Raw genomic sequence first — 25,181 nt, forward strand, 5'->3', positions numbered from 1 at the left:
AATAAAAGGAAGAGAGTTGGTGATAGGACAGAGCCCTGAGGAACACCACTGTTGATAGATCTGGGAGAAGAACGATGGCCGTCTACATCAGTGGCTATAGAACAACCAGAAAGGAAGCTAGCGATGAAGGCACAGATAGAAGGATAGAAACCGTAGGAGGGCAGTTTGGAAATTAAAGATTTATGCCAGACTCGATCGAAATCCTTTGAGATGTCAAGTGCAATGGCAAAGCTTTCGCCGAACCCTCAAAAGGAGGATGACCAGGTGTCTGAAAGGTAGGTGAGAAGATCGCCAGTGGAGCGTCCCTGACGGAACCCGTACTGACGATCGGAAAGAAGGTTGTGATAGGAAAGATGCCTTAAAATTTTTCTATTGAGAATTGACTCGAAAACTTTTGAAATACAGGACCTTAAAGCAATTGGACGATAGTTGGAGGGTTGGGAGTGGTCACCCTTCTTTGGGACTGGCTGAATGAGAGCAAACTTCCAGCAAGAAGGAAAGGTACTAGTTGACAGACAAAGATGAAAGAGTTTACCTAGGCAGGGTGTAAGCACAGAAGTACAGTTCTTGAGAACAACAGGAGGGACCCCATCAGGCCCATATGCCTTGTTATGGTCAGACTCAAATATGAAGTCCGTTTGGGTGGGGCCCGAGAGGGGATTTCCCTCTCTACAGCTCTGTCGCATCGACCCCAGTACCTATCTCTCTCTCTCTGTCATATGTCAGCTATTTACTATTTGAAATTGTATATTAAATATTCTGTACTTATTAAATATATTAAATAAGGCTATATAGTGCTATGAATGTGTCGCTTTTTAGGATAATAGCAATGATTTGTATGAATTCCACACCACGTGACAACGTCGCTTTCCAACGTTGCCAGAGGTCAAGGACACCCACCTCAGACTACAGGTGACCGGTCACTTCCTGCCTGATCCCCACCCACGATGGCAGCTACTCCGACTCGTTCTCGTGTGCTCCACAGTCGGGAGAAAGAACTTATTTACAGTGTGAACAAGTATTTTTTAGAAGAAAGATCAGAGAGAGGACTTATGCCTACTGGGGAAACCTCTATTAAAAAAAAACGCGCCAAGACTTTTACCTCAGTGGTGGTGTGGAAAAAAGGTCGAAACAATATAGAAGAAAACACAGCTTATAAATATGTAAAAACTTTCTCAATCAACTGAGAGAGAGAGAGAAAGAGAGGGGAGGTTTGGCAGAGCTGTAGAAAGGGAAATCCCCGCGCGGGCCCCACCCAAACGGACTTCATATTTGAGTCTGACCATAGTACTGAGGCCAGTGATGGCAGAAAATACATCAATTGAAGAAATTTTAATGTCAGCCCTGAGGAAGTCAGAGGGGTGAAGTGATGGAGGGACAGCACCGGAATCGTCTAAGGTGGAATTGGAGGAGAAAGTCTGTGCGAAGAGATCTGCTTTATCAGTAGAAGAAATAGCTACAGAACCATCAGAGTAGAAAAGAGGGGAAGGATGATGAGGTAAAGTTGTTAGAAAGGTTTTTGGCAAGGTGCCAGAAGGAGCAGGAAGAATTTGAGTTGGAGAGTTGAGAGCATTTAGTACGGATTAAATTATTTTTAGTAGAGCGAAGAACAGACTTAGCACGATTCCGGGCAGAAACGTAAAGATGATGTGATTCAGGGGTGGGTTGGCTCCGGTACCTTTTGTAGGCCCTCTCTTTGTTGCGGACAGCATTAGGACAAGCGTGATTAAACCTAGGCTTTCTTGCGTTAGTCAAAGGATATGAGAAAGGAATGTATGCTTCCATGCCCGAGAGAATGACCTCCGTAATGCTCAAGGCACACTCAGGTGGCTCACGGCCATGGAAGCAATAATCATTCCAGGGAAAATCAAAGAAGTACTGCCTAAGGGCCTCCCAGTCCGCAGCTCCAAAATGCCACAGACGACGTTTCCCTGGAGGGTCCACAGGCCGTTCCGGAGTGATAGGACAGGTTAAGGTGATAAGGTTGTGATTGGAGGAGCCCAACGGAGAGAAAAGATTAACAGAGTATGCAGAAGGATTAGTTGTGAGAAAGAGGTCAAGTATATTGGAGCTCTCTCCAAGGCGGTCAGGGATACGGGTAGGGTGCTGTACAAGCTGCTCTAGGTCATTAAGGATAGATAAGATGTAGGCTTGTTCACCAGGTGGATCAGTGAAAGGAGAGGAGAGCCAAAGGTGGTGGTGAACATTGAAATCTCCTAGAATGGAGATTTCTGAGAAAGGAGAAATGGATAGAATGTGTTCCATCATAGAAGTAAGATAGTCGAAGAATTTTTTATAGTCAGTAGAATTAGGGGATAAGTAAATAGCACAGATATATTTAGTCAGAGAATGACAGGAAAGCCAAAGCCAGAGTGTAGAGAATTCAGAAGAATCGAGTTCAGGAACAAGAGAGCAAGATAAGTCGTTGCGTATATATACACAACAGCCACCTTTGGCTTTGAAATGAGTATAGAGAAAGTAGGAGGATACAGAAAAGGGTTTGCTGTCAGTTGCCTCAGACAGCTGAGTCTCAGTTAGAAAAAGAAGGTGAGGTTTAGAGGAGGAGAGGTGATGCTCAACAGAGCGAAAGTTAGAGGAGAGGCCACGAATGTTGCAGAAATGAAGAAGTGAGTCAGACAGTGGTTCCAGGCACCTCGAGTCGTCACCGGGAGAGGGGTGGATGGTGGGGGCATTTATGGTCGCCCCCCCTCCTGGGGACTCCGAGGCTTGGTGAAGAGACGCCATAGTTTTTTACATTTTGGAAAGGGAAGTGTAGTGTGTACTGTGCATGTAGTTTGGTGTAGGTAGTTAGAGAAATTTGTACAGGAGAGCATGCTGGCCTACTCTCTGTGTAACTGAGACACTAAAAAAGTTCAAGAAAGGGGGATGGTCAGGAACTAGTCCTGAGGGCTGATGAAATGGGAGCTCCAGCACTCCCTGTCATCAGCTTTCCATCCACCTCTGGAGTACTGCCCTGCTCGACTGGTGCTACAGTCTACTCCCCAAATGTGCACACGTTACTACTGAGCCAAACAGAGGATCCCCCATAGTATCTGCACTATGCCTACAGGCAATGTGAGCATTAGTAGACCCCATTACATCCCTCTTTTCTCCCCATGGTGATTAATTTGGCAAGTTTCACACACTTGGTAGCGTAGCATTGGAAGCCACCATTAGGGATGCTGCGAACCACACCAAACAGCTAATCCGTAGGATGTAAGGAGAAGGACGCTGTCAGGTAACCGAGGAACAACAGCAAATTACGAACCAAGCCTCGACCCACATCCCACGCTGCTGCCAACCAAATACAGTATAATAACTGGAATGAACCTTAACAAATTAATCACTAGTCTGTCCAAGCTTCAATCCCTGACCCACAGTCTCCAAATGCACGCACGTTACCACTGAACCAAACAGAGAGGATCCCCAGAGGGACCCCACTTTGTGTGTGAGTAGCGCGGGCAGTTATAGACCCCATTGCAGTAATATCTGTTGTTGCAAGAAGTGTGGGTTGTGTGGTTGCCATGGAGTTGATGCCATCCAGTGCTTGTTGTGTGAGATTACTCGGTAAGATGTAGAGTGTAGTTCTCTGAATCATTGCTGTGAAGGAACAAAGGGGGACATATAATAATAAAAATAATCTGGCCTTTTGTTTCTCAAAAGCGCCAGTTCTTCCTTTTGGGAATTCACTAGCACTTGACACACATACATTATTTTTACAATTACAAGAATTGTGACATTTCTTGTATATAATACAAGCTACATCATATATACATGGAAGTGGCAATAATTAAACCCTATAATCATCCGTCATAGTACCTCTCTCCAGGTCATAGCATTTTGAAAAAAGAAAAGCTTTCAACTGTCTCTTAACCCTTTAAACGCGGCAGTGAACAGTCAACCCCCCCCCGAGTGGTGGGGTTGTATCGCGGTCTGAGTACCTGTAGGAAAATATTAGCCAAAAATCAGAGATTAACCCTAGAACATTATACTTGGTATGGCAGATAGTACTTACATTCAGCTTTCTCCAGAGACAGGTGTTGAGCCTTCGTGGACTACCCAAGGACTTGTGGAGACTTGCAAAGTTGGGTAACCAAATCTTCACTTTCACACCTCCAGCATCCCAGTTTCCCCTCTACCACAGCCTCATTCTGTCACAGTAAACCTTATACTACAACATAAAGGTAGTTTGGAATCCGTATTTGTACAATAAGCACTGAAAATAAGGCTAAAATCAATGGAGCGTATGGCTGACATGCAGCGCAGCGGCGGTCTTCCTGTCACTCAACAAACATTTCCATTTTCACAGCTAAAAACATGTATACTACATTATTTTCAATCATATTACTTCCCAAAAGATCACCGCCGCGCGCTTTTTATTCTGCCTTACGCCCGTCACTTTATTCTCGTTCCTCTTGGCCGCTTGCACTGACTCGGAAGAGCTAGAACTCGCCATAATGTCACTTTGAAAGCCTGTGGTAAACTGACGCTAAACAGGGGCAAACCGTGCGAAAAAAAGCTAGTGTTACAACTGGGGAAACAAGCATTTCCTATTAGCATAAACTGCTTGTGAGAGGAGAGAGCAGATTTACAGTTCTGAGCAGTCAGAGCGCTGCCATGTATCACAGCCAGGCTGGCCGGGCCGTGGTGGGGGGGGGAGGGGGGGGAAAACACGATACTTGGCAACAATGGAGGTCAGTAGTACAAAGGTAAAGTATGCTAATTGTAGCTAAAGGGTGGTGGTACTGATAGACAATACCAGCTGGAGCCTGCTTGCCCGCGGTTATTCAAAATTTACTAGAATCGCAAACGCGACGCTCCGCCGTTATGTCCTTTTCCCCGAGCGTCGCAAACGCGACGATCCGCGTGTAAAGGGTTAAAGGATTCAGCAGTAGAGAGTTGTCTTATGGACAATGGCAATCTGTTATATAATCTAGGGGCTTTATATGCAAAAGAACGATCAGAGAAAGATGACTGGTGAATGGCTCCAGGCTCATCAAGACGCAAGGAATCATCTTCACTGCGTAACATCACACCCAGGCGTGTCGATAGGAGTTTTAACAATTCAGCAAGATACTTTGGTTCACCAAACTTAAGAACCTTGAATGTAATAAGACACAGTTTAAATTCAGTTCTAGCCTTTACTGGTAACCAATGCAACTCAATCAGAAACGGTGTAGTTGAGGTTCTCGGGGCGAGACCAAAGATAAGCCGTGCCGCCCTGTTCAACACAGACTGAACTTTTGTTAGTATATTATTTGGAAGACCAACCCACAGTGAATTACAATAATCAACACGAGACAAGACCACTACATGGACCATTGTTAAGAGGCACCGTCTATTCAGGAATGTTCTCACTGAGTACAGATTTCTGATATGCAAGTTACACCCTCTTACAACCTGATTAATATGTTCTTTGTAATTTAACTTAGAATTAAAATAAACACCCAGATTTTGAACAGAACTGACTGGATGCAGCTGTGACACGCCAATGTTCAAAGCCAGGGCATTGTCAGTGTCATCACCCCTTCTGTTTCCTCTGATGATGATGATCTCAGTTTTACCATCATTCAGCTTAAGTTTCCTCTTAGCCATCCAAATCATAATATCAGACATTAGAGATTCAAACTTTGTCTTAGTATCGTTGATATCTGACATCTTAACATAGAGCTGGGTGTCATCAGCATAAAAATGATAGGACACATCATGAGCATCAAGTAGAGACGATAAACTACTTGTGTAGATAGTAAATAGAATCGGACCCAAAACTGATCCTTGAGGGACTCCAAATAGAAGAGGAGCAGAATCAGAGCTAGCGTAATCAACAATCACTCTCTGAGATCTGTCTGACAGATACGACTTAAGGAGCAAAAGGGCACTATCACGAACGCCATAAAAATACAGATCATCCAACAATAGTTTATGACCTACTGTATCAAAAGCTGCAGACAGATCCAACAGAACTAGGAGAGAGGACATCCCACTATAAGTGTTAGCCACCAAGTCACTCTGAATCCTTGTTAGTGCAGTTTCAGTTGAATGGTATTTTCTGTATGCTGATTGAACAACAGGAACAACTCTGTTGTGTTCCAGTAGTGGTAAGAGTTGATCGAGTATGGCCCGCTCAATAATCTTGGATAGAAGAGACAGGTTAGAGACGGGATGATAATTTGACATGCTCTCGACATCAAGGCCAGGTTTCTTAATTAGGGGCCTAAGCAAAGCACGTTTCTCAGACTGCACAAAATTACTTTCCAAGAAGCATCTATTTATTATGTTGCAGATAAAGTCTGCAGCGTGCTCATACACATCAGGCAGTTGTGACATGTTACATGGATCGAGTGAGCAAAATGTTTTATTAAGTTCTCTGATGTAACATTTGACTTTGTTTACATCCAGCGGATGAAATGTTGAAAGCAAATGATCCTCGGTGCACCGTGGCTGGAAGTCAACTGAGTACGCTTCACCAGGAGAACTGCTGTCTAGATCACTTCTTATGCAAAATATCTTACTTGTAAAAAATGAAGCAAAATCAGAAGCCAATTGGGCATCAGATACAGAAGTTGGTTTAACAATTACATTCCTCCAACCAACCAAATTGTTCATAACTGCAGACAGTTTTTTTTTTTATCACCACCACATGAATCAACTTTATTTAGATAATACCTAGCCTTTTGGGCTTTTACAATGTGAACGACTGCTCTTCTCGCAAAAACATAATGCAAACGAGTTACTTCGGTTCGCTGCAAACGCTACTCACGTTCTGCCCTTCTACGTTGTCTGTGCAAAGAATTAATGGATGGACCATACCACAGAGAATTATCACGTACAGTGATTGTTTTTACTACCACAGGACAATAATGGTCAAAAATTGACCTGAGCTTGTTGTTGTAAATATCAACCAATTCACCAGAAGAAAGACTTGAAGAATCGATGGAGTTTAAACGTTGATCATTTTCAAAACACATCAACTGGTGGTCAACATTGTTGTAATTTCTGAACCTGATGATCTTTTTATATGAAGGGGATTTCGGGACATCAAAACTAAGAGTGATCAGAGCATGATCAGAGATGAGGGAGTCAAATGAGTCAACCGTCACATCTGATACCCGCCAGCAACCAACAGGGGACAAGATCAAGTCAAGGACATGTCCTGAGACATGAGTTGGATTACTCACATGATTGAAAAAATTGTTCTGGGTGATCAACTCAAGGAATTCTGAAGAAAATGGTTTTGACTCTGGACTGTCAACCCAATAATTGAAATCACCACAAACAAGAAGTCCTCCAGGTTTAAGAGAAAACCCATCAAGAAACTGCCCAAACTCCTCCATAAAACCTCGATCTCTGCCCGGATGACCTGGTCGATAGACAGTTGCAATTCTAATGGTATTCTGATGGAAATTTATTAATACTTCCATAAAGTCAAATGAAGATGGGGTCAGGTCTGAGTCAGTGAGAGAAACGTTTGCAAGTGCTGCCAAGTAGATGAGTGCTAAGCCTCCTCCTGGATAGTCAGCAGCAGGCCTGGGAATACTAATAATAGAATGTGTCTTAGGCAAAGCATTACAAATAATATCGATATCAGACTCATACAACCAGGTTTCAGTCAAGCACAATATGTCAAGCTCGTGCTGATTTAGGGTTTCATTAATATAGTCTATCTTATTACAGATGGAACGAATATTTAAAAGACCCATCCTTAACTGGTTCAAGAGGGACATAGTCAGTTTTTTGAATGGTCAAAATTGGTGTTTTCAATCAATCTATTCCTTTGAGAAATCATAATTGGACATTCTCTACTTGATGCAAGATGGGCAACCGCCTGTGACTTTGAATTAGCATCTTGATGTCTTAAAGAGGAGCAGTTGATGCATTTGGGAGAATTTCTGTTACTACAGTCCTTAGATTTATGGGCTCCAGCACAAAAGATGCATTTAGGTTCATCACTTTTCCTAGAACATCTCTCAGATGTATGACCAAAGCCTTGACAGTGATGACACTGTGTAACCCAGAATCTGTTGAAAGTGCGGCATCTTGTAAGATCCACATAGATGTAATTGCCCTGTTCTACAATGGAGGATCTCACCTCTGGCGGCATCTTCAAGACAGCAGTTTTGGTGTCAATCTTTGTCCTTGTGAAGAGAAGGTTGAGGGTACAACCTCGATCAATGAGCATCTTGATTTTATTATATTTTTCTCAGAATATTTGGGATGATGTCAGAGTCATCCAAGGAAGAGGAAAGGCCTGTCACGGTCATTTTAGGCAACATTTTCTTTGGCTCTGATTTGCAAAAAGTGCCCTCAGAGCCAAAATGATCACTCAGCACCCCAGTTGCTTCACCCTTGGCCTCAGCTGACAGAAACTTCATTACCATCCCACCAGCCTTGGTCTTAAGGCAGCTATCAACCAGTACCGAGTTAAGTACGCCTCTGATGTCTTCTGGTCCCATCTGATTTGTCAGGGCACCAGCGCCACTCTCTGGTTTCACAATCAGTACATGCTGACTATGAATGGCTTTTTTCTGGCCATGAGCACTGATCTCAATCATGCCCCCAGGCAGATCCTTCCCTCCCCCCATGAGAGACCCGCGAACAGCATCTGAAAATGACTTTGCCTGATCTTGCGTGACTGCCATGGGTGATGAGACCTTGGTCTCTAGTGCTTCCAGTTTATTTAATATGTCTCTGATTGCTTGAAAGATCGGCCCAATAACTTTATCTTCAAACTCCTTGGTACTGCTTCCTTCACCAGCCAAGACCTCGTCTGCTGGTGCAACACACTGGCTACCCAGCCAGCGAAAGCCCAGCTGGTGGCTCTTCTTCATGAATGGATAGTCGCCTGCATCCAAATTTTCACAAGCTATGTGAATCCACTCGCTGCAGTAGGCGCACTTCAGTGCTTGTGCACTTTTTGCTACAGACCTACTGCAGCGAGGGCACTGGTGTTGTTTACTCATGATAGGGGAGGGAAAAAAAAAAAAAAATGACAACAACAGCGTAACGTATATACAATACTACCCGGGATAAGCCCGGGTAGTGCCGCCCCTGTTTGTGTCACCCTAATTTAGGAGAAAAAAAAAGCACAAAAAACAGAAATGGAAAAAAAAAAAAAAAAAAAAAACAGGGTGTCTGCGAGGTCACCACAAGCAGGTGGGGTACGACTTGACTACCCTTCTAGGAAAGGTAACCCAAACCGAGGTGCCGCAAAAGTGCGGAGATGGTATTGAAACAAACCAATTCGAGCTGTATAGCAGCAGCAAATATGTCACTTAGGCAAGACCTCATTGGCTATGATACTCCCACTGCGCAAAGCAGTGGAGTGACTTGTTTAAAATGAGGCATTTGCTTATTTTGGATGGTGTGCTAAGTATGAAGAAGTGTGTCTGTATGAAGAAGTGAGTGTAAAGTCACTGATTGTTTAAAGTATAGTGATGACTGTTCCATGATTCCAAATACTGTGCTAAGTACTGCAGTGTTATAGGTCTGTATGAAGAAGTGAGTGTAAAGTCACTGATTGTTTAAAGTATAGTGATGACTGTTCCATGATTCCAAATACTGTGCTGGGAATGCTGCAGTGTATGTATGAGTAATTGCTAGTGTTTGTGAGAGCCAGGTTATCATGTGGTCCTAAATGTTTCAGGTGTAGTTACTGTTGCCACCCCACCCCCCCCCCCCACCCTTTTTTTTTTTTTTTTTTTTTTTTTTTTTTTTATAGTGAAGAGGGTTGAATTGTCATTGAGTGGAAAGGACTTTCCATATTGAGAGGGTTGTCTTTCAGACTCATTGTGTGTTGGTGTTAAGTGACTTATGTTTGTGTAGTGGTTATGTTTGTGTAGTGGTTAACAAGTATGTTTGCTTGTTCTTTGTAGGAGAGTGTGTTGGGTGTTGGTGATAGTGGCATGGGTCTTGGGAGTGCATTTTGTGATTTAGTGTGGAATGGCTCACATAAAAGACTTCTTGAGCAGAGATTGGGGTTGCCATGTAAAGAGTGGTTATCTTAATCAGCATCCACATAAAACTCAGGGCCACTGTATTTAAGTACAGTACAAGCATACATACATACATGTATACATACTTTATAATGTGTCTGAGGAATACAGAGATTTTTTAAACATACCGAGTGAAGTAATTGCTGTTTAACTAAATTGGCATCCTTGAACTTTACAGGCATCAGACCCAAACAAGTTTGACCTGTTGCGCAAGAATCATTTCCTGCAGCAACGACTTGTTGCTGCAACTCAGCGAGTGGCAGCCAGTGAGGGAGAGGTAAATCTATGAATATTTTGTGTGTACTGTAACTATCTGATTCTCAAGGTCTCTCGTAGTCTTTAGTAGATTTAACCTCTGCATTCCAAAAATATCTCTTTCATATTATCATGGCAAATGCTGGACTGCTTTATTCAGCTTATATGAGTTTTCCAGAACTCATATAAGCTGAATAAAGCAGTCCATTAATCCCCTCCTCCCCACCTCCCTGATGCCAGAAGATATTCTTGATCAGGACAAGTTTAAAAAAAACATAGCTGCCTGTCTATCTATTGCCAGACACCTCAATCCCGTTTGGGGTGGCCACAAACAAATAGCCTCCACGTCACTCTGTCCCCCGCCATTTCACTGCCCTGCTCCCAACTCACACCCCTAACTCTCATATACCTCTCCACCCCATCCCTCCATTTCATCCTCGGCCTCCCCCTCCCTCTTCCCCCCTCCACCTCACTCACATACACTCTCTTCGTCAGTCTTTCACCCTCCATCCTCTCCACATGGCCAAACCACCTCAGCGTGTTCCTCATAACGCTTCCTATCACATCCACATCCATACCACAATGCTCCTTTATATCCTCATTCGTCAGCCTGTCTCTCCATGTGACTCCACATTCTCCTCTTAACCCTTACACCGCGGGCTTGTTTTGCTTTGACTTGCGGTTCCCGCGGGCATATTCGCTCTCTGACAGACCCTCTAAAAATATTTGCCAAAAATCAGTTATTAGTCCTAGAATATTAAAAGCACATATACTTATGCCACATACCTTCAGCTTTCTCCTTGGGTGTTTGTTGAGCCTTCGTCGAGTACCGTAGGACTTGTGGAGACCTCTGAAGTTGGGTAACGAAGTCTCCACTTTACACTTCCCGACAACTCGTAATATGATTACCACAGCCTGATATTATCACTAGAAACACTAATCTATGATTCTCAAATAGTTTGGAATCCATACTCGCCAAAAAAAACACTGTGAAAGCAATGAAAATTACGAGGGCGTATGACCATCCCACTTCCGATTGTTCGCCGCTAGTGTTGTCTATTATAAAAACACTCACAGTTTATATTTCTGTTACTATATAACACTTATATATATCTACAGTCTTTATCCATAAGTTTCCTTCAGTAATAGTAGTTTATTGTCACTGTAGGGATTCAATTTCTTTCAGTAAAATACGTAGCATTCACTTTCTCGTCCTGTATACTAGCATTGAGAGTGAATGTCACTTTCACCTTCACTCTCATAACTCATAGTATTCATACATGCTAGAGTGAAACTTTCTCTTTCATTACTTCTAGTATATATACTCGTATTCTTATAATACCACTCATTTACATTTCTATTTACGTTCTCTACTTTCTTTACATTATTTACATTTCTATATTTACATTTCTATTTTATTTACACTGTGTTATGCACTGTCACGTGAAGTAACTTATAAAACTATTTTCCACTGTTCACTTATATTTACATTCATTGCTTTCTTGCTGTTTACATATTATTTACACTTTATTTACAATTCCACTTGCACTGTTTTACTCAATAAAAAGATCATAGTCACTCTATCAATTGTCAGCCCTTTACCTCTTTCCACACGAGGTTTAGTAGGGGGTAAAGGTCACTGGGCCCTTTGCATGGGGCTATAAAGTGGCGGAAATTAGGAGCAAATCAGACATACTCCCACTTTCAAAGACGACAGTGAACTGATAGTGGTGGCCTCCTGCCGCCTGGTTAGGGTAGGTGCAATACCACCAACTTTAGCCCTATGAGACCTGCTAATATATAGCAGTGAAATGATTGGCAGGAAACCAAGACAATACATAATAAATTAGGTAGTTCCAGGTGAATGTAAATATCACTTAGGCTTCTCCCTTCCCTCCTTATATGTATATTTATTATGAAAATAGATTATACGGCATATTTCAAGGGGAAATAAACAGTGAAAATTAGCGAACTAGTGCATGTGAGGTGTTATCAGGTGATAATTAGCCAATTCCAGGTGTATGGCACTATCACTTACCTTATTTCTTTTTTGTATATATTATTTGGTATAAGAATAGGGCATAGGGCTTATTTCAATGGATGAAATCAGTGGAAAATTCCAGGGAAGATTTACTTAGCGTAGAATACAATGTGGTGGCCTGCAATAATTAGGTAGTTCCAGGTGAATGTAAATATCACTTAGGCTTCTCCCTTCCTTTCTTATATATATTTTTATTACGAAAATAGATTATACGGCATATTTCAAGGGGAAATAAACAGCGAAAATTAGCGAACGAGTGCACGTGAGGTGTTGTCAGGTGATAATTAGCCAATTCTAGGTGTATGGCACTCTCACTTACCTTATTTCTTTATTGTATATATTATTTGGTATAAGAATAGGGCATAGGGCTTATTTCAATGGATGAAATCAGTGAAAAATTCCAGGGAAGATTTACTTAGCGTAGCACGGCCGGGCAGGCGAGAGGATAGGGTAATGGAGGGGAGGTAGGGTGGGGAGTCAAGAACGGGGAGAAATGGCTAAATTGTCAACAATGGATGGGAGTGCAGATGAGATTAGGAGTGCTGATTAGTGTTGGACATTGGCAGTGCTGATAGATGATACAAGCCGCCACTTCAAAGCCCGGGCGAATTCAAAATAACACAGAATCACAAAAGTGTCGCCCCGCAGTATGATCCCTTGCTCCCAAGCGTCATGAAAGTGACGCCCCGCGGTTAAGGGGTTAAATAACTCATTTCCACTGCTCTCACTCTTGACTTGTGTCCCGCCAACAACGTCCAAGCTTCACTTCCATACGTTAGAGTTGGTATCACAATACTGTCATGTAGTAACTTTTTCACTTCCATGCTCACTTCCCTGTTTCTTATCACTGCTTTCAAAGAACCAGCAACCTTTCATCCCTGCTGTACTCTTTCAAGCACTTCACCCTCCAAACCTCCATCCTTACTCATCACACTACCCAAGTACTTAAACGTACTCACATTTTCCAATTCCTCACCATCCAGCCTCGCAGTACATTCACTGACTTCACATCTCTCAAAGACCATCACTTTACTCTTCCCTACAATCACCTTTAGATTCCTCTTCTTACACACTCTCCCAAACTCATCCACCAAGCCTTGCAGCTCCCCTTCGTCTTCACTCAACAACACAGTATCATCTGCAAACAACAGTACAGGGAGTTTCCAAACACTATCCTCTCTCACCAGGGCCACGCCAACATCCACTACCCTACCTTGTACCTCTTTAAATACCCCATCCATGTACAGATTGAACAACCATGGAGACATGACGCATCCCTGTTTCAACCCAGCCTCCAAAGAGAAAAATTCACTCAGTTCACCATCCACACGCACTGCAGCCTTAGCACCATCATACATACTCTTCACAGCATTCAACAACTTCCCATCTGCTCCATATATTCTTAACACTTTCCACAATCCTTGTCTGTCCACCCTGTCATATGCTTTCTCCAAATCCATGAAAGCTGCATACAACTTCTATCCCTTCTCTAGAAACTTTTCAACTAAAGATCTAAGAATGAATATCTGATCTACAGAACCTCTTCCCTTCCTAAAGCCTTCCTGTTCTTCTCCAACTAATTCCTCTGTTCTTTCTCTAACTCTGTCAATAAGTATCCTACCATACACTTTTCGTATTATACTAAGAAGACAAATGCCCCTCTGATTACCACACACTTCTTTTTCCCCTTTTCCTTTGTACAAGGGAATAATTTACCTGACTTCCAATCCTCCGGGACTCTACCTTCCTCCCAGGCCAATCTGCACATCTTCCACATCCATTCTACTACTATCTCTCCCCCATGCTTCAGCATTTCACCACACTCTCCATCAATGGGGTGCTTTATGGGGTGGAAGACAATTGACAGTCGTCATGGTCGAGCCTGCCACAGACGTCGTAGAACACGCATGCTCATGAATCATATGCTGCATTTGTTTGTGTGCACTTGTGATAGGATTAATGTCATTCCTACTTACAAAACCACTTACACTCTCCAATGAATACACACAACAAGAGCTTATTCATTTGTATGAGTCATACAAAAAGGTAAAAATATTCTAATCTGGCAAGTCTAGCAACTAGTCAGCTCATTCATCCCTATAATTTAATGTTTTCTATGTTAATTCTTTAGAAATTAGTAGATTTGTATCTCTTAATATATGGTTTCAATGAGGAAAGTCATATTTTCCTCCTCTGAGACGATTTACTAACTTAAATTTATTAATGCCTAAATTCGCCTTCAGTCAGCGATTTCTACAAACCGTCCCAAATCCAGGAACGGTCAACAGTCATTTTTTTGCCTGCTCTGAGAGAGGTCGGAAGGCTGGACTGAAGTCGAGAGGACGCACGCTGAGAATCTGAGATGTCAGGATCGTACTGTTGTGTTCCCCTGTGCATTAATAGGGGTGGCCATCAATTTCCTCAGATTATGAATGATGAAATTACAAAATAAACAAGTTGGATAATATAGTGTCATATACAGTATGTATATATTTCTCAAAGTGGCTAATCAATCCAGAATAGAATATATTCTCTATAATAAGTATATATAGAAAAATATATGTATATATATAAAAATATGTGCTTTTCACTTTCACTCACAAAGTACACACTGCTTCCTACCCAGATGACTTAACACTCCCACACACACTTCATGACTGGTGTACTACAAAAAGACTCAGAATGGCCTCTTTTATGGTAGAACACAGTCATAACTCACACCTCACTATCAATAACATCCCCCTTGTCCCACATGCACACAAAATCTTTGGTGAAATGAAAGCACAGTAACAGAAGAATTTGGTAATATCTTGCAGCATAGAGCAGTTAGTTAGAAGCTGATCTGTAAAAATATTTATCTAAGACAGCCTTTCTGAAATTATCTTGATGTCCTCAAATGTGAATATTACAAAATCTTGGGTGCCGCAATATTAGTAAACAAATGCAGAGTCTATCTTGTCCCTGGGACTGTACCTTCAATGCGCATGCGCCACTTGGATATTTGGGATGTTACGAGCGTCGTACCGATTTTTTACTTATATTGGCTAGTAATCGACTTGAAGAGGGCAATTACAAAGTATTTCGTTCCATCCAATAGTGAGTAATGTAACTTCACCTCTCAGTACAATAAAAGACTACTAATGCAAAATAAATGAGGATCTTGGAGTTCATTTGATGCTAGTCTAGCTGGATAAATATTTTTTATGTATTACTATGAAAATAATAAGTAGTTTGCCTTCATTTCTTCTCAATTATTTGAGAAAAAAATAATTCCTCTACACATTACAAACATTAATTTGAATCATAAGTCCACACAAAGATATATTATTAATGATTCATGAGAGTGCGACTGTTCACTGTCAGTGGCAGGCTTGACCACTTCAATGGCGGCTCCAAAGCACCCCATTCCTGGGGCTTTCCCAAATTTAACTTTCTTCATTGCTTCCACAACTTCTGTCCTACTGATTTCTTCCTGTCTTGTCACCTCCCTCCTTCTCCCAGCCATTCCCCAGCCACTTATACTCGCATTCCTTCCATCCTGTATGTTCAACAATTCCTTAAAGTGTTCTCTCCATCTGCTCACTTTTTCCTCCCTTCTCCACTAGTAATCTACCATTTTTATCTTTCACTCCCCTGCTAACCGCACTTCCACCCTGTCTTACTCTCTTCACCTCTTTCCAGAACATTTTCTTACAGTCCCTCCACTTTACACTCAAATTCCTTCCAAATTTCTCATCCACTCTCTTCTTACTCTCTCTTACTAATCTTTTCACCTCTCTCTTTCTTTCTACCTATAACTCTCTCTTCCGCCTCTCAACTTCTTCCACACCCCTATTTCTCATCCATTCATTGTATGCATTCTTCTTTTGTGCCACAGCCTGTCTCACCTCTTCAGTCCACCACGCTGTTCCTTGCACACCCCCCCCCCTGTCTTCTCTTCCTCCCAGACACCACATCAAATGCTGCACATATTTCTTCTGTAAATATCCTGCACACACCTTCCGTGTCCCCCATCTGCTCCAATTCATATTTGCCCAATCGTTCCTCCACTTCTCTCTTACACTCTGCCTTTTTCTCATCCTCTTGTAACCTTTCCACTCTCCTTGCAACTACTCCTTCCTCTCGTCTTTCCCTTCTTCTATTCCTCCATCTTACTTGGATCCTAATTCTGGCCACCACCAAGTAGTGGTCATAAAGTCCACTCCCCCAACCTCTATAAGCTCTTGCATCCATTACACATCTTCGCATCCTTTTATCCACACACACATAATCAATCATTGCCATCCTTTCATTCAGTTCACCACCCACCCTTCTCATCACTCGCCATGTATACCAGTGGATCATTTTATGCCTGAAGAGGGTATTGGCTATCACCAACCCCCTCCCAACACAAATGTCCACTAACGCACTGCCATTCTCATCTAAGCAGGCACACCTCACTCACCAACTATTCCATCCACCTTCACGTTCCCTACTTTACCATTCATATCACCGATCAAAAACACTCTCTCATTCCTTCCAAACTTTTCCATCCACACTTCCACATTTGTGCTGTGTAGTGCTATGTTTTTCCACAAATGTGGAAAAACATAGCACTACTGTTTAAATGCAGTAACTAGTAGCACATACTAGTATTACTGGATGCTTAGCCAAGAGACCTCAAAATCATAATTACAGAGAGGTCACATTATCCCTGTGCTGAACTGTTTTGAATCTCTGTCTGCAAGGAGCCTAAAATACAGTATCCAATCCATAGTTTATATGCAGAACTTGTGCAATTATTGCAAAGTAAAACAGCATGAATAACACAAGGAACTTTCTTTAAAGTAAGAAACTGAGCTTGGATTGGCCATCCTTATTTTGGTTAGAATGCACAGAATACAGGTATCCTTTGCTTGACTTGCACAGAAACTGTGATGTCAGCTTCCATGCAGAAAATTAACCTTTCCACATAGAATTTTCATAGCACTACTAACCACATATTAATAAAAATCTTATGCATATCTGGTTAACTTAGTATGACAGTAGAGTACTCCATGATAATTTTAGCATTGTATCTGTGCTTGCAGTCTCCTACACCATATTATCATCAGAATGATTTATGCAGTACAGTTCTAAACAATAATTGATATTTTTTAAACTCTGGAGTGATATGTGTGACAAGTTGTGAAAACAGTGACTGACTGATCCATCAGCAGGAACTGAGCCCATGTAAAACAAAACATTACAGCATTGACTCAAAGGCTTTAGTATGATATGTGCATCATATTTATGAATGATAATTATTTATTTTAATATCTAAAGTGACAAAAATTGGTTGTTGGTAGGTGGTGACAATCATCATCCACTCACAATGTAGTGCTGCCTTCTTCTTCCTTCATCTTTATCATTCTTTTTCTGTATCTGTCTTCCTCTTTTCCTATTTCTTTTATCTTTCTTGTCACTTCTTATTACTCATCTTTCCTTTTCAGGTGACTTTACGTTGAGTGACAAGCCTAATGGTTTCCTGTAAACCAGGTAACCACTCGGAATTCTGGGTGGTAACCATATAACCAACCCACATGTGTTCCCTACATGTCAGTAAGTGGGTTGGTGGAGGGTTAGTGCTCCTCCCCATAAAACACCTAACTCAAAGAAAAATGGCCACCTCTTATGGGATTATGGCATCTGGCTATAGATAGATATTCATATCCGGACCTCCTTTTCCACTGTAGGGCAGGGTGAGGAGTTAATAGATGAAAAAAAAATTGAGTGGTATGTATAATAGGCTTTTTAAGCAGTTGAATTGGTGACAAGTTGAGCAGGAACTTAAGAGGAGCAGTTCACATGAAGCAAAAATTTGCATCACCAATTCAGAGGGTGGTGTAATTATCTTCAGTATGATCTGTGCATTAAGTTTGTGAATGACAGTTATTAAGATGAATCAGTGATTGATTGATCATCAGAAATAAAAAATAACAGATAGAGAGACTATTGAATCAAAGATATAGCCATCCAGTTATCAGTAAGTCTAACAAAGCCACCCAACCTTCTAACCATTATGTGCTCAGCATTTACCTTTGTATAATGCCTGTACTGTTTTACATATTACACTGTAATTTTGTGTAATGCTGTCTTTTAAATGCCCAAACATGTCAGAACTTCATTGGTGGTTAGGTAGGAGGAGAGTCAAAAGTTGTATGAGTTGCTAGTCATGTACAGTACTCCAGAACCAATTAGTCCCTTCCCCCATAGGTTTATTTCAAGTTTTGCCAGTTTGTGATTCATTGTGAACAACATGACCTCTCTGTTGCAGCATGAGAGGAAATTACTTCTAACCTTTTCTGTAACCCAGTTACCTCCACATGTCATTTTATATACTTTCCAAATTTTTTTTTCATCTGTAAACTTTTACATAATTCATAATTATTCATTCAGGGTTCATTCGTAAATCAGTCTCAGCATCATTAGAGGTACATATGATTTTCGTGTGAGAGGAAATTACTATGTTTTTCATCTGTAAATGTTTATATAATTAATAATTATCCATTGAGAGCACCTGCATAAAGCACTCCGTATCAATATAGGTACGGTACATACGATTTCCTTGTCAGGAACTAAAATTAGTTTGGGCAATGTTCCACCATATACTAAACACAGAGTGGGTGGATGTGGTTGTCAGGCAACTTGTGTTTTGATTTGTTTTCATTTTTGTTTTATTTTATTTGATGTCCATTCAGGGGGAAAAAATGACAATCTGCTCTCTGGTCTGGGAGCATGGTACTCAGGCCCCTAAACCTCTTGGATAGCACTTGTGCCTGACATGCCACCAGCCAGTGTCCCCATGGGGAGGAGATGGAGAGAGGCTAAAAGTTGGCAAAAGGGGCATCCAGATGAATAAACGAGATGACAGGTTGTCAGAAATATGTTTCTGAGAGTATTCTATCAAAACACCAATTGTTAAAATTAAGTAATAAGAGTCTCTTTGAATGAGTGAGGTGTAACTGACACCCTAACTCACCTATTATTATCTCCTTGATCCTATAGCTAACTACCCTTGATTTGGCCAAATCTTAAAGGATACTTAACTAGTTAAGTCGGAATGACAGATTACGACGGGCCTGCGGTCTTGGTTGGGTTGTGTGGGACAAACCCAAGCATCCTGGTGCTGGCTACATACAGTGCACTCCTGTCAGCTAGCTTACTTGAACGAGACAACTGAAAATGGCAAACCTCCTCCTTCATTGGATTCAGCGATGCCAAATATAATTTAAATTACATTTACTTAAATACAATACATTACTTCATGAAATATACAAGAAAAGTCAAACTTAAGCTAATCTTAGTTTAAAATAGAAACTAGAGCCAAGTACAGTACTGTATTCATTTTATCTGTATTAAGATATATAAGACCTTCTTCCATTTTCCATGTCATCATAACATGCATGCGTAGTCATGTACTGTACATGGAATATTCCTGTCATTATAGGTATTTATACATGTATCTACATTATAGTTGTCCATGTAAGGTTAAATGCAGTAGCATTTAATTTGTTAATAGTAAAGACTATTAACCAGAATACTAGAGCAGATCCCTGGGTTATGAAACCACTTTCAACCAGCACTGTATGTTCTCTGGTTAATTCCTCAGCTTTTAACAGGGACAGCTACATTAAAAGTTGCGCATGTACCACTACATACAGGATATCTCCTTGTGGGAGAAATAGTTTCCACAGATTTAGGGCCAGGCAAAAAATAATACGCTGTATCAAGTAATATGACCCCAATCAAGAAAATCTCTCCACAAGTCTCGAGAACTTTGTGCTGCGGGCCTTCTTGGTCACGCATCACTTAAGATTAAACGTGATGCTCCAACAAAATTGGTTCCATTGTCACTTATTAATTTACAAGGACAAGACTGCCTAATAGCAAATCTTGTGAATATGTTCAGGAATGTCTCTGAACTTAAGTCTTCTGCTTTTTCCAGATGGGCTGCTCTTGTGTAAGTACAAGTAAACAAACATGTATAAACCTTGTGACATGTGAAGGTGTGTGACACATACAAGAATTGCTGGCCTTCTGGGAATAGGCTGTCAAGTCAGTGCTCACAGTCTGGGGGGAGGGTGAAATTGTTTTATTTTATATTTTATTTTCTATCATTTTACCTTGATAAATTGACAGAGAATGGTAAATAAAAATACTGGAACACATAGACTTAAACCATGTTACAGATAAGTGCTCACAGTCAGAAAAAAAGAGTTAGTTTATTTCAGACTTTATTTTCTATCATTTTACCCTCATAAATAGGCTGAGAATGGTAAATAAAAATAATGGAATACTTAGGCTTAAACAGTGTACAAGGAAGTGCATCCATACCTGTGAATGCTAGACTTCTTTTTTCAGCTGGTCAGATGTAAACACATTTTTGAAAGGTAAATGGATTGAGTACTGTATAGTCCTATCACTTTCTCAATACAGTACTTTACCCTGTACAGTATAAATAGCCTATGAAAATGACAGCATGGCAATTCTGGATCACAGCAACCTACTCACAGAACATGTCAGAGCAAAAAGGACAGGAGGCTGGGAGGATTCTCTGTCCATGTCAGTCTGTGAACTAACAGTCTCCCCCCACCCCCCCACCTCTTTTTTTTTTTTTGAGTGGGCTTATGGTATAGGGGATAAAAGTCACTTGTGTTATCTTTCAAGAACTCAGTTATGTAAGAAAATGTAACGTAAGCTGTAAACTAATTAGGTGTTTATATGATTTCTCTCTCTCTCTCTCTCTCTCTCTCTCTCTCTCTCTCTCTCTCTCTCTCTCTCTCTCTCTCTCTCTCTCTATCCCCCCCCTCCCCCCCAATGAGTGGGCTTATGGTATGGGAGATGTGTCCTCTTTCAAATATTCAGTTACATGAGAAAATGTAACTTAAGCCGTAAACTAAGTAGGTGTTTGTGAGATGCTGAATTTTAGATTTAATGTTGCATTCAAATGGTTTAGGTTGGCCACAAGGAGCGAGAAGTGGAGGAGCTGAGACGTGTGGTGGAGCGTTCTACTGGTCAGCAACACTTAGCTTCTTCACGTTCACAACTGATACATCAACTGCGTGCCAAGGATGACCAGATCAAGGTAGGATGAAATGCTGGTTTTTGTAGTGAGGGACAGAGAAAAACAAAATTAACCTAGTAATCAGGAAAGATAAGCTTGGGAATTACAGGTCTCTTCAGAGTTAGTGCCTGAGGATCGAAGTACAGTGATAGTCCAATTATCCGGGCCATATGGTGTGAAGGGGTGTCTGAATAGTCTGAAATCATGAATAATCCAGCTAAAACAAAATGCAGGTACTATTATATTGATTATGAGCAAAGCAAGCAAGCATAACGAAGCGATGTTTACTATACATTCAGCTGGGAAATTAGCGGCCCGGAATGACACAGCCCTACTGCGATGGTTTTCAGAGGCTAAAAAATTTTCTGTTATGTGAGATAGAGAAGGGATTCTTTTAGCACTTAGTAGATTCCATTCCATCCATCATCCATACATTCAGTAAATTTAATTTTCATCTATCTATCTATTACCGGACACCTCAGTCAGGTCTTCATAACTATCTATCTATTGCCAGATGCTTTAATCCCATATGGGGTGGCCGCAAACTAATCACCTCCATGTTGCCCTGTCCCCAGCCATTTTGCTGCCCTACTCCCAACTCACCCCCCACCCCCTCTCTATCATATACCTCTCCACTTCATCCCTCCATCTCATCCTTGGCCTCCCCCTCCCTCTACCCCCTGACACCTCCCACACATACAGTACACTCTCCTCGTCTGTCTCTCACTGTCCATCCTCTCCACATGGCCAAACCACTTCAGTGTGTTTCTCCTAATGCCTCCCATCACATCCACATCCACACCACGACGCTCCTACACTTCCTCATTTGTCAGTCTGTCTCTCCATGTGACTCCACATGCTCCTCTCAGATAACTCATTTCCACTGCTTTCACTCTTGACTGAGTCACTCCAACAAGGTCCAAGCTTCACTTCCCTACATAAGAGTTGGTACCATGATACTGTAATGCAGTAACTTTTTCACTTCCATGCTCACTTCCCTGTTTCTTATCACTGCTTTCAAAGAACCAGCAACCATTCTTCCTTGTTGTACCCTTTCAGGCAATTCACTCTCTAAACTTCCATCCTTACCCATCACACTACCAAAGTACAGTACTTAAATGCACTCACATTTTCCATTTCCTCCTCATCCAACCTCACTGTACATTCACTGACTTCATTTCTCTCAAAGACCATAACTACTCTTCTCTACATTCACCTTTAGATTCCGTTTCTTACACACTCTCCATAACTCATCTGCCAAGCCTTGGAGCTCCCCTTCGTCTTCACTTAACAACACGGTATCATCTGCAAACAACAGTACAGGGACTTTCCAAACACTGCCCTCTCCCGTTAGGGCCGCTCCAACATCCATCGCCCTACCTTGCATCTCTTTTATAGCCTCATCCATATAGAGATTGAACTACCATGGAGACATGACACATCCCTGTTTCAATCCAACCTTCAAACAGAAAAATTCACTCGGTACACTATCCACACGCTCTGCAGCCTTAGCACTATCTTTCATATTCTTCATGCCATTGAACATCTTCACATTTACTCCATATATTCTTAATACTTTCCACAATCTTTGTTTATCCACCCTGTCATATGCTTTCTCCAAATCCATGAAAACCGCATACAATTTCTTTCCCTTCTCTAGAAACTTTTCCACTAAAGATCTAAGAATGAATATCTGATCTACACAACCTCTCCCCTTCCTCAAGCTTCCCTGTTCTTCTCCAACTAATTCCTCTGTTCTTTCCCTAACTCTGTCAATAAGTATCCTACCATACACTTTTCCTGTTACACCAAGAAGACAAATGCCCCTATGATTACCACACACTTCTTTTTCCCCTTTTCCTCTGTGCAAGGGAATAATTATACCTGACTTCCAATGCTCCTGGACTCTACCTTCCTCCCAGGCCAATTTGCACATCATCCACATCCATTGTACTACTATCTCTCCCCCATGCTTCAGCATTTCACAACACACTTCATCAATTCCTGGGGCTTTCCCCAATTTGACTTTCTGCATTGCTTCCACAACTTCCTGCTGATTTCTTCCTGTCTTCTCACCTCCCTCCTTCTCCCAGCCATTCCCCAGCCACTTATACTCGCATTCCTTCCATCCTGTATGTTCAACAATTCCTTAAAGTGTTATCTCCATCTGCTCACTTTTTCTCTCTTCACTAGTAATCTACCATTTTTATCTTTCACTCTCCTACAAACTTCACCTCCACCCTGTCTTACTCTCTTCACCTCTTTCCAGAACATTTTCTTACAGTCCCTCCACTTTACACTCAAATTCCTTCCAAATTCCTCATCCACTCGCTTCTTACTCTCTCTTACTAATCTTTTCACCTCTCTCTTCCTTTCTACATATAACTCTTTCTTCTGCCTCTCAACTTCTTTCATGCCCCTATTTCTCATCCATTCATTGTATGCATTCTATTTTTGTGCCACAGCCTGTCTCACCTCGTCATTCCACCACGCTGTTCCTTGCACCCCCTTTCGTCTTCACTTCACCCAAACACCACATCATATGCTGCATGTATTTCTTCTGTGAATATCCTGCACACACCTTCCACATTCCCCATCTGCTCCAATTCATATTTACCCAATCTTTCCACTACTTCTCTCTTATATTCTGCCATTTTCTCATCCTCTTGTAGCCTTTCCACTCTCCTTACAACTACTACTCCTTCCCATCCTTCCCTTCTTCTGTTTCTCCATCTTGCTTGGATCTTGATACTGGCCACCACCATGTAGTGGTCAGAAAGTCCACTTCCCAACCTCAGTAAGCTCTTGCATCCATTACACATCTTCTCATCTTTCATCCACACACACATAATCAATCATTGCATTCCTTTCGTTCAGTTCACCACCCGCTCTTCTCATCACATGCCATGTATACCTGTGGATCATTTTGTGCCTGAAGAGGGTATTGACTATCACCAACCCCCTTCCGGCACAACAGCACAAGTGTCCACTAATGCACTGCCATTCTCATCTATCTCAGCAGGCACACCCCACTCACCAACTATTCCATCCACCTTCACATTCCCTACTTTACCATTCATATCACCAATCAAAAACACTCTCTTATTCCTTCCAAACCTTTCCATGCACACCTCCACATTTGTCCACAACTCTTCTCTTACTCTGCTTGCACGATCTTGCGTTGGTGCATACACGCACACAATCGCCCACATTTGTATTCCAACTTTCAGTCTTACCCACACAATCCTTGACCCAACTGATCCATACTCTCTTATGTTCTTCTTCCATCTTTTACTCGCAACAATACACAATCCTTCTTTTGCCCTCTCATTCTCACCTACTCCTGCACATATACCCCATCCATACTCCCATTCTCTCACACTCACCCCCCCATTTAGTTTCAGTTACTCCACATACATCCACTTTTGCACCCTCAAGCACCTGGACAATCTCTTTCACCTCATCATTCGCACCCCTTTCATTCCATGTTGCAATCTGTACCACGTCCATTGTCTGGTCCACGGTCGTCATCTTTTGGTCAGTCCTTGTCCGAGGCTTCTTGTTGGTTTTTTTAGTTAGCGTTTTCAGGCCGAGGATGAGATGGAGGGATGGGGTGGAGAGGTATATGAGAGAGGGGGGTGTGAGTTGGGAGCAGGGCAATGAAATGGCGGGGGACAGGGCGACTTATAGGCGATTTGTTTGTGGCCACCCCAAACGGGATTGAGGCGTCTGGCAATAGATAGATAGATAGATTTTCCGGGGAAGGGCACTAACCCTCCGCCAACCCTTTTAGTCGCCTCATACGACA

General features: G+C 41.8%; 1 protein-coding gene across 1 annotated transcript in view; it reads left to right on the forward strand.

Moving 5' to 3' along the window:
- LOC145400993 (cilia- and flagella-associated protein 58-like) overlaps positions 1-25,181 on the forward strand; it is a 234,544-nt gene that overhangs the window by 180,779 nt on the left and 28,584 nt on the right. The window contains exons 14-15 of the mRNA XM_080273351.1: positions 10,171-10,269; positions 21,266-21,394. Coding sequence (XP_080129477.1) covers positions 10,171-10,269; positions 21,266-21,394 — 228 coding nt within the window. The remainder of the gene's footprint in view (positions 1-10,170; positions 10,270-21,265; positions 21,395-25,181) is intronic.

Source organism: Coenobita brevimanus, chromosome 54 (genome assembly GCF_032717465.1).
Source record: "Coenobita brevimanus isolate Jiangsu-jjx chromosome 54, ASM3271746v2, whole genome shotgun sequence".
Lineage (NCBI taxonomy): Eukaryota > Metazoa > Arthropoda > Malacostraca > Decapoda > Coenobitidae > Coenobita > Coenobita brevimanus.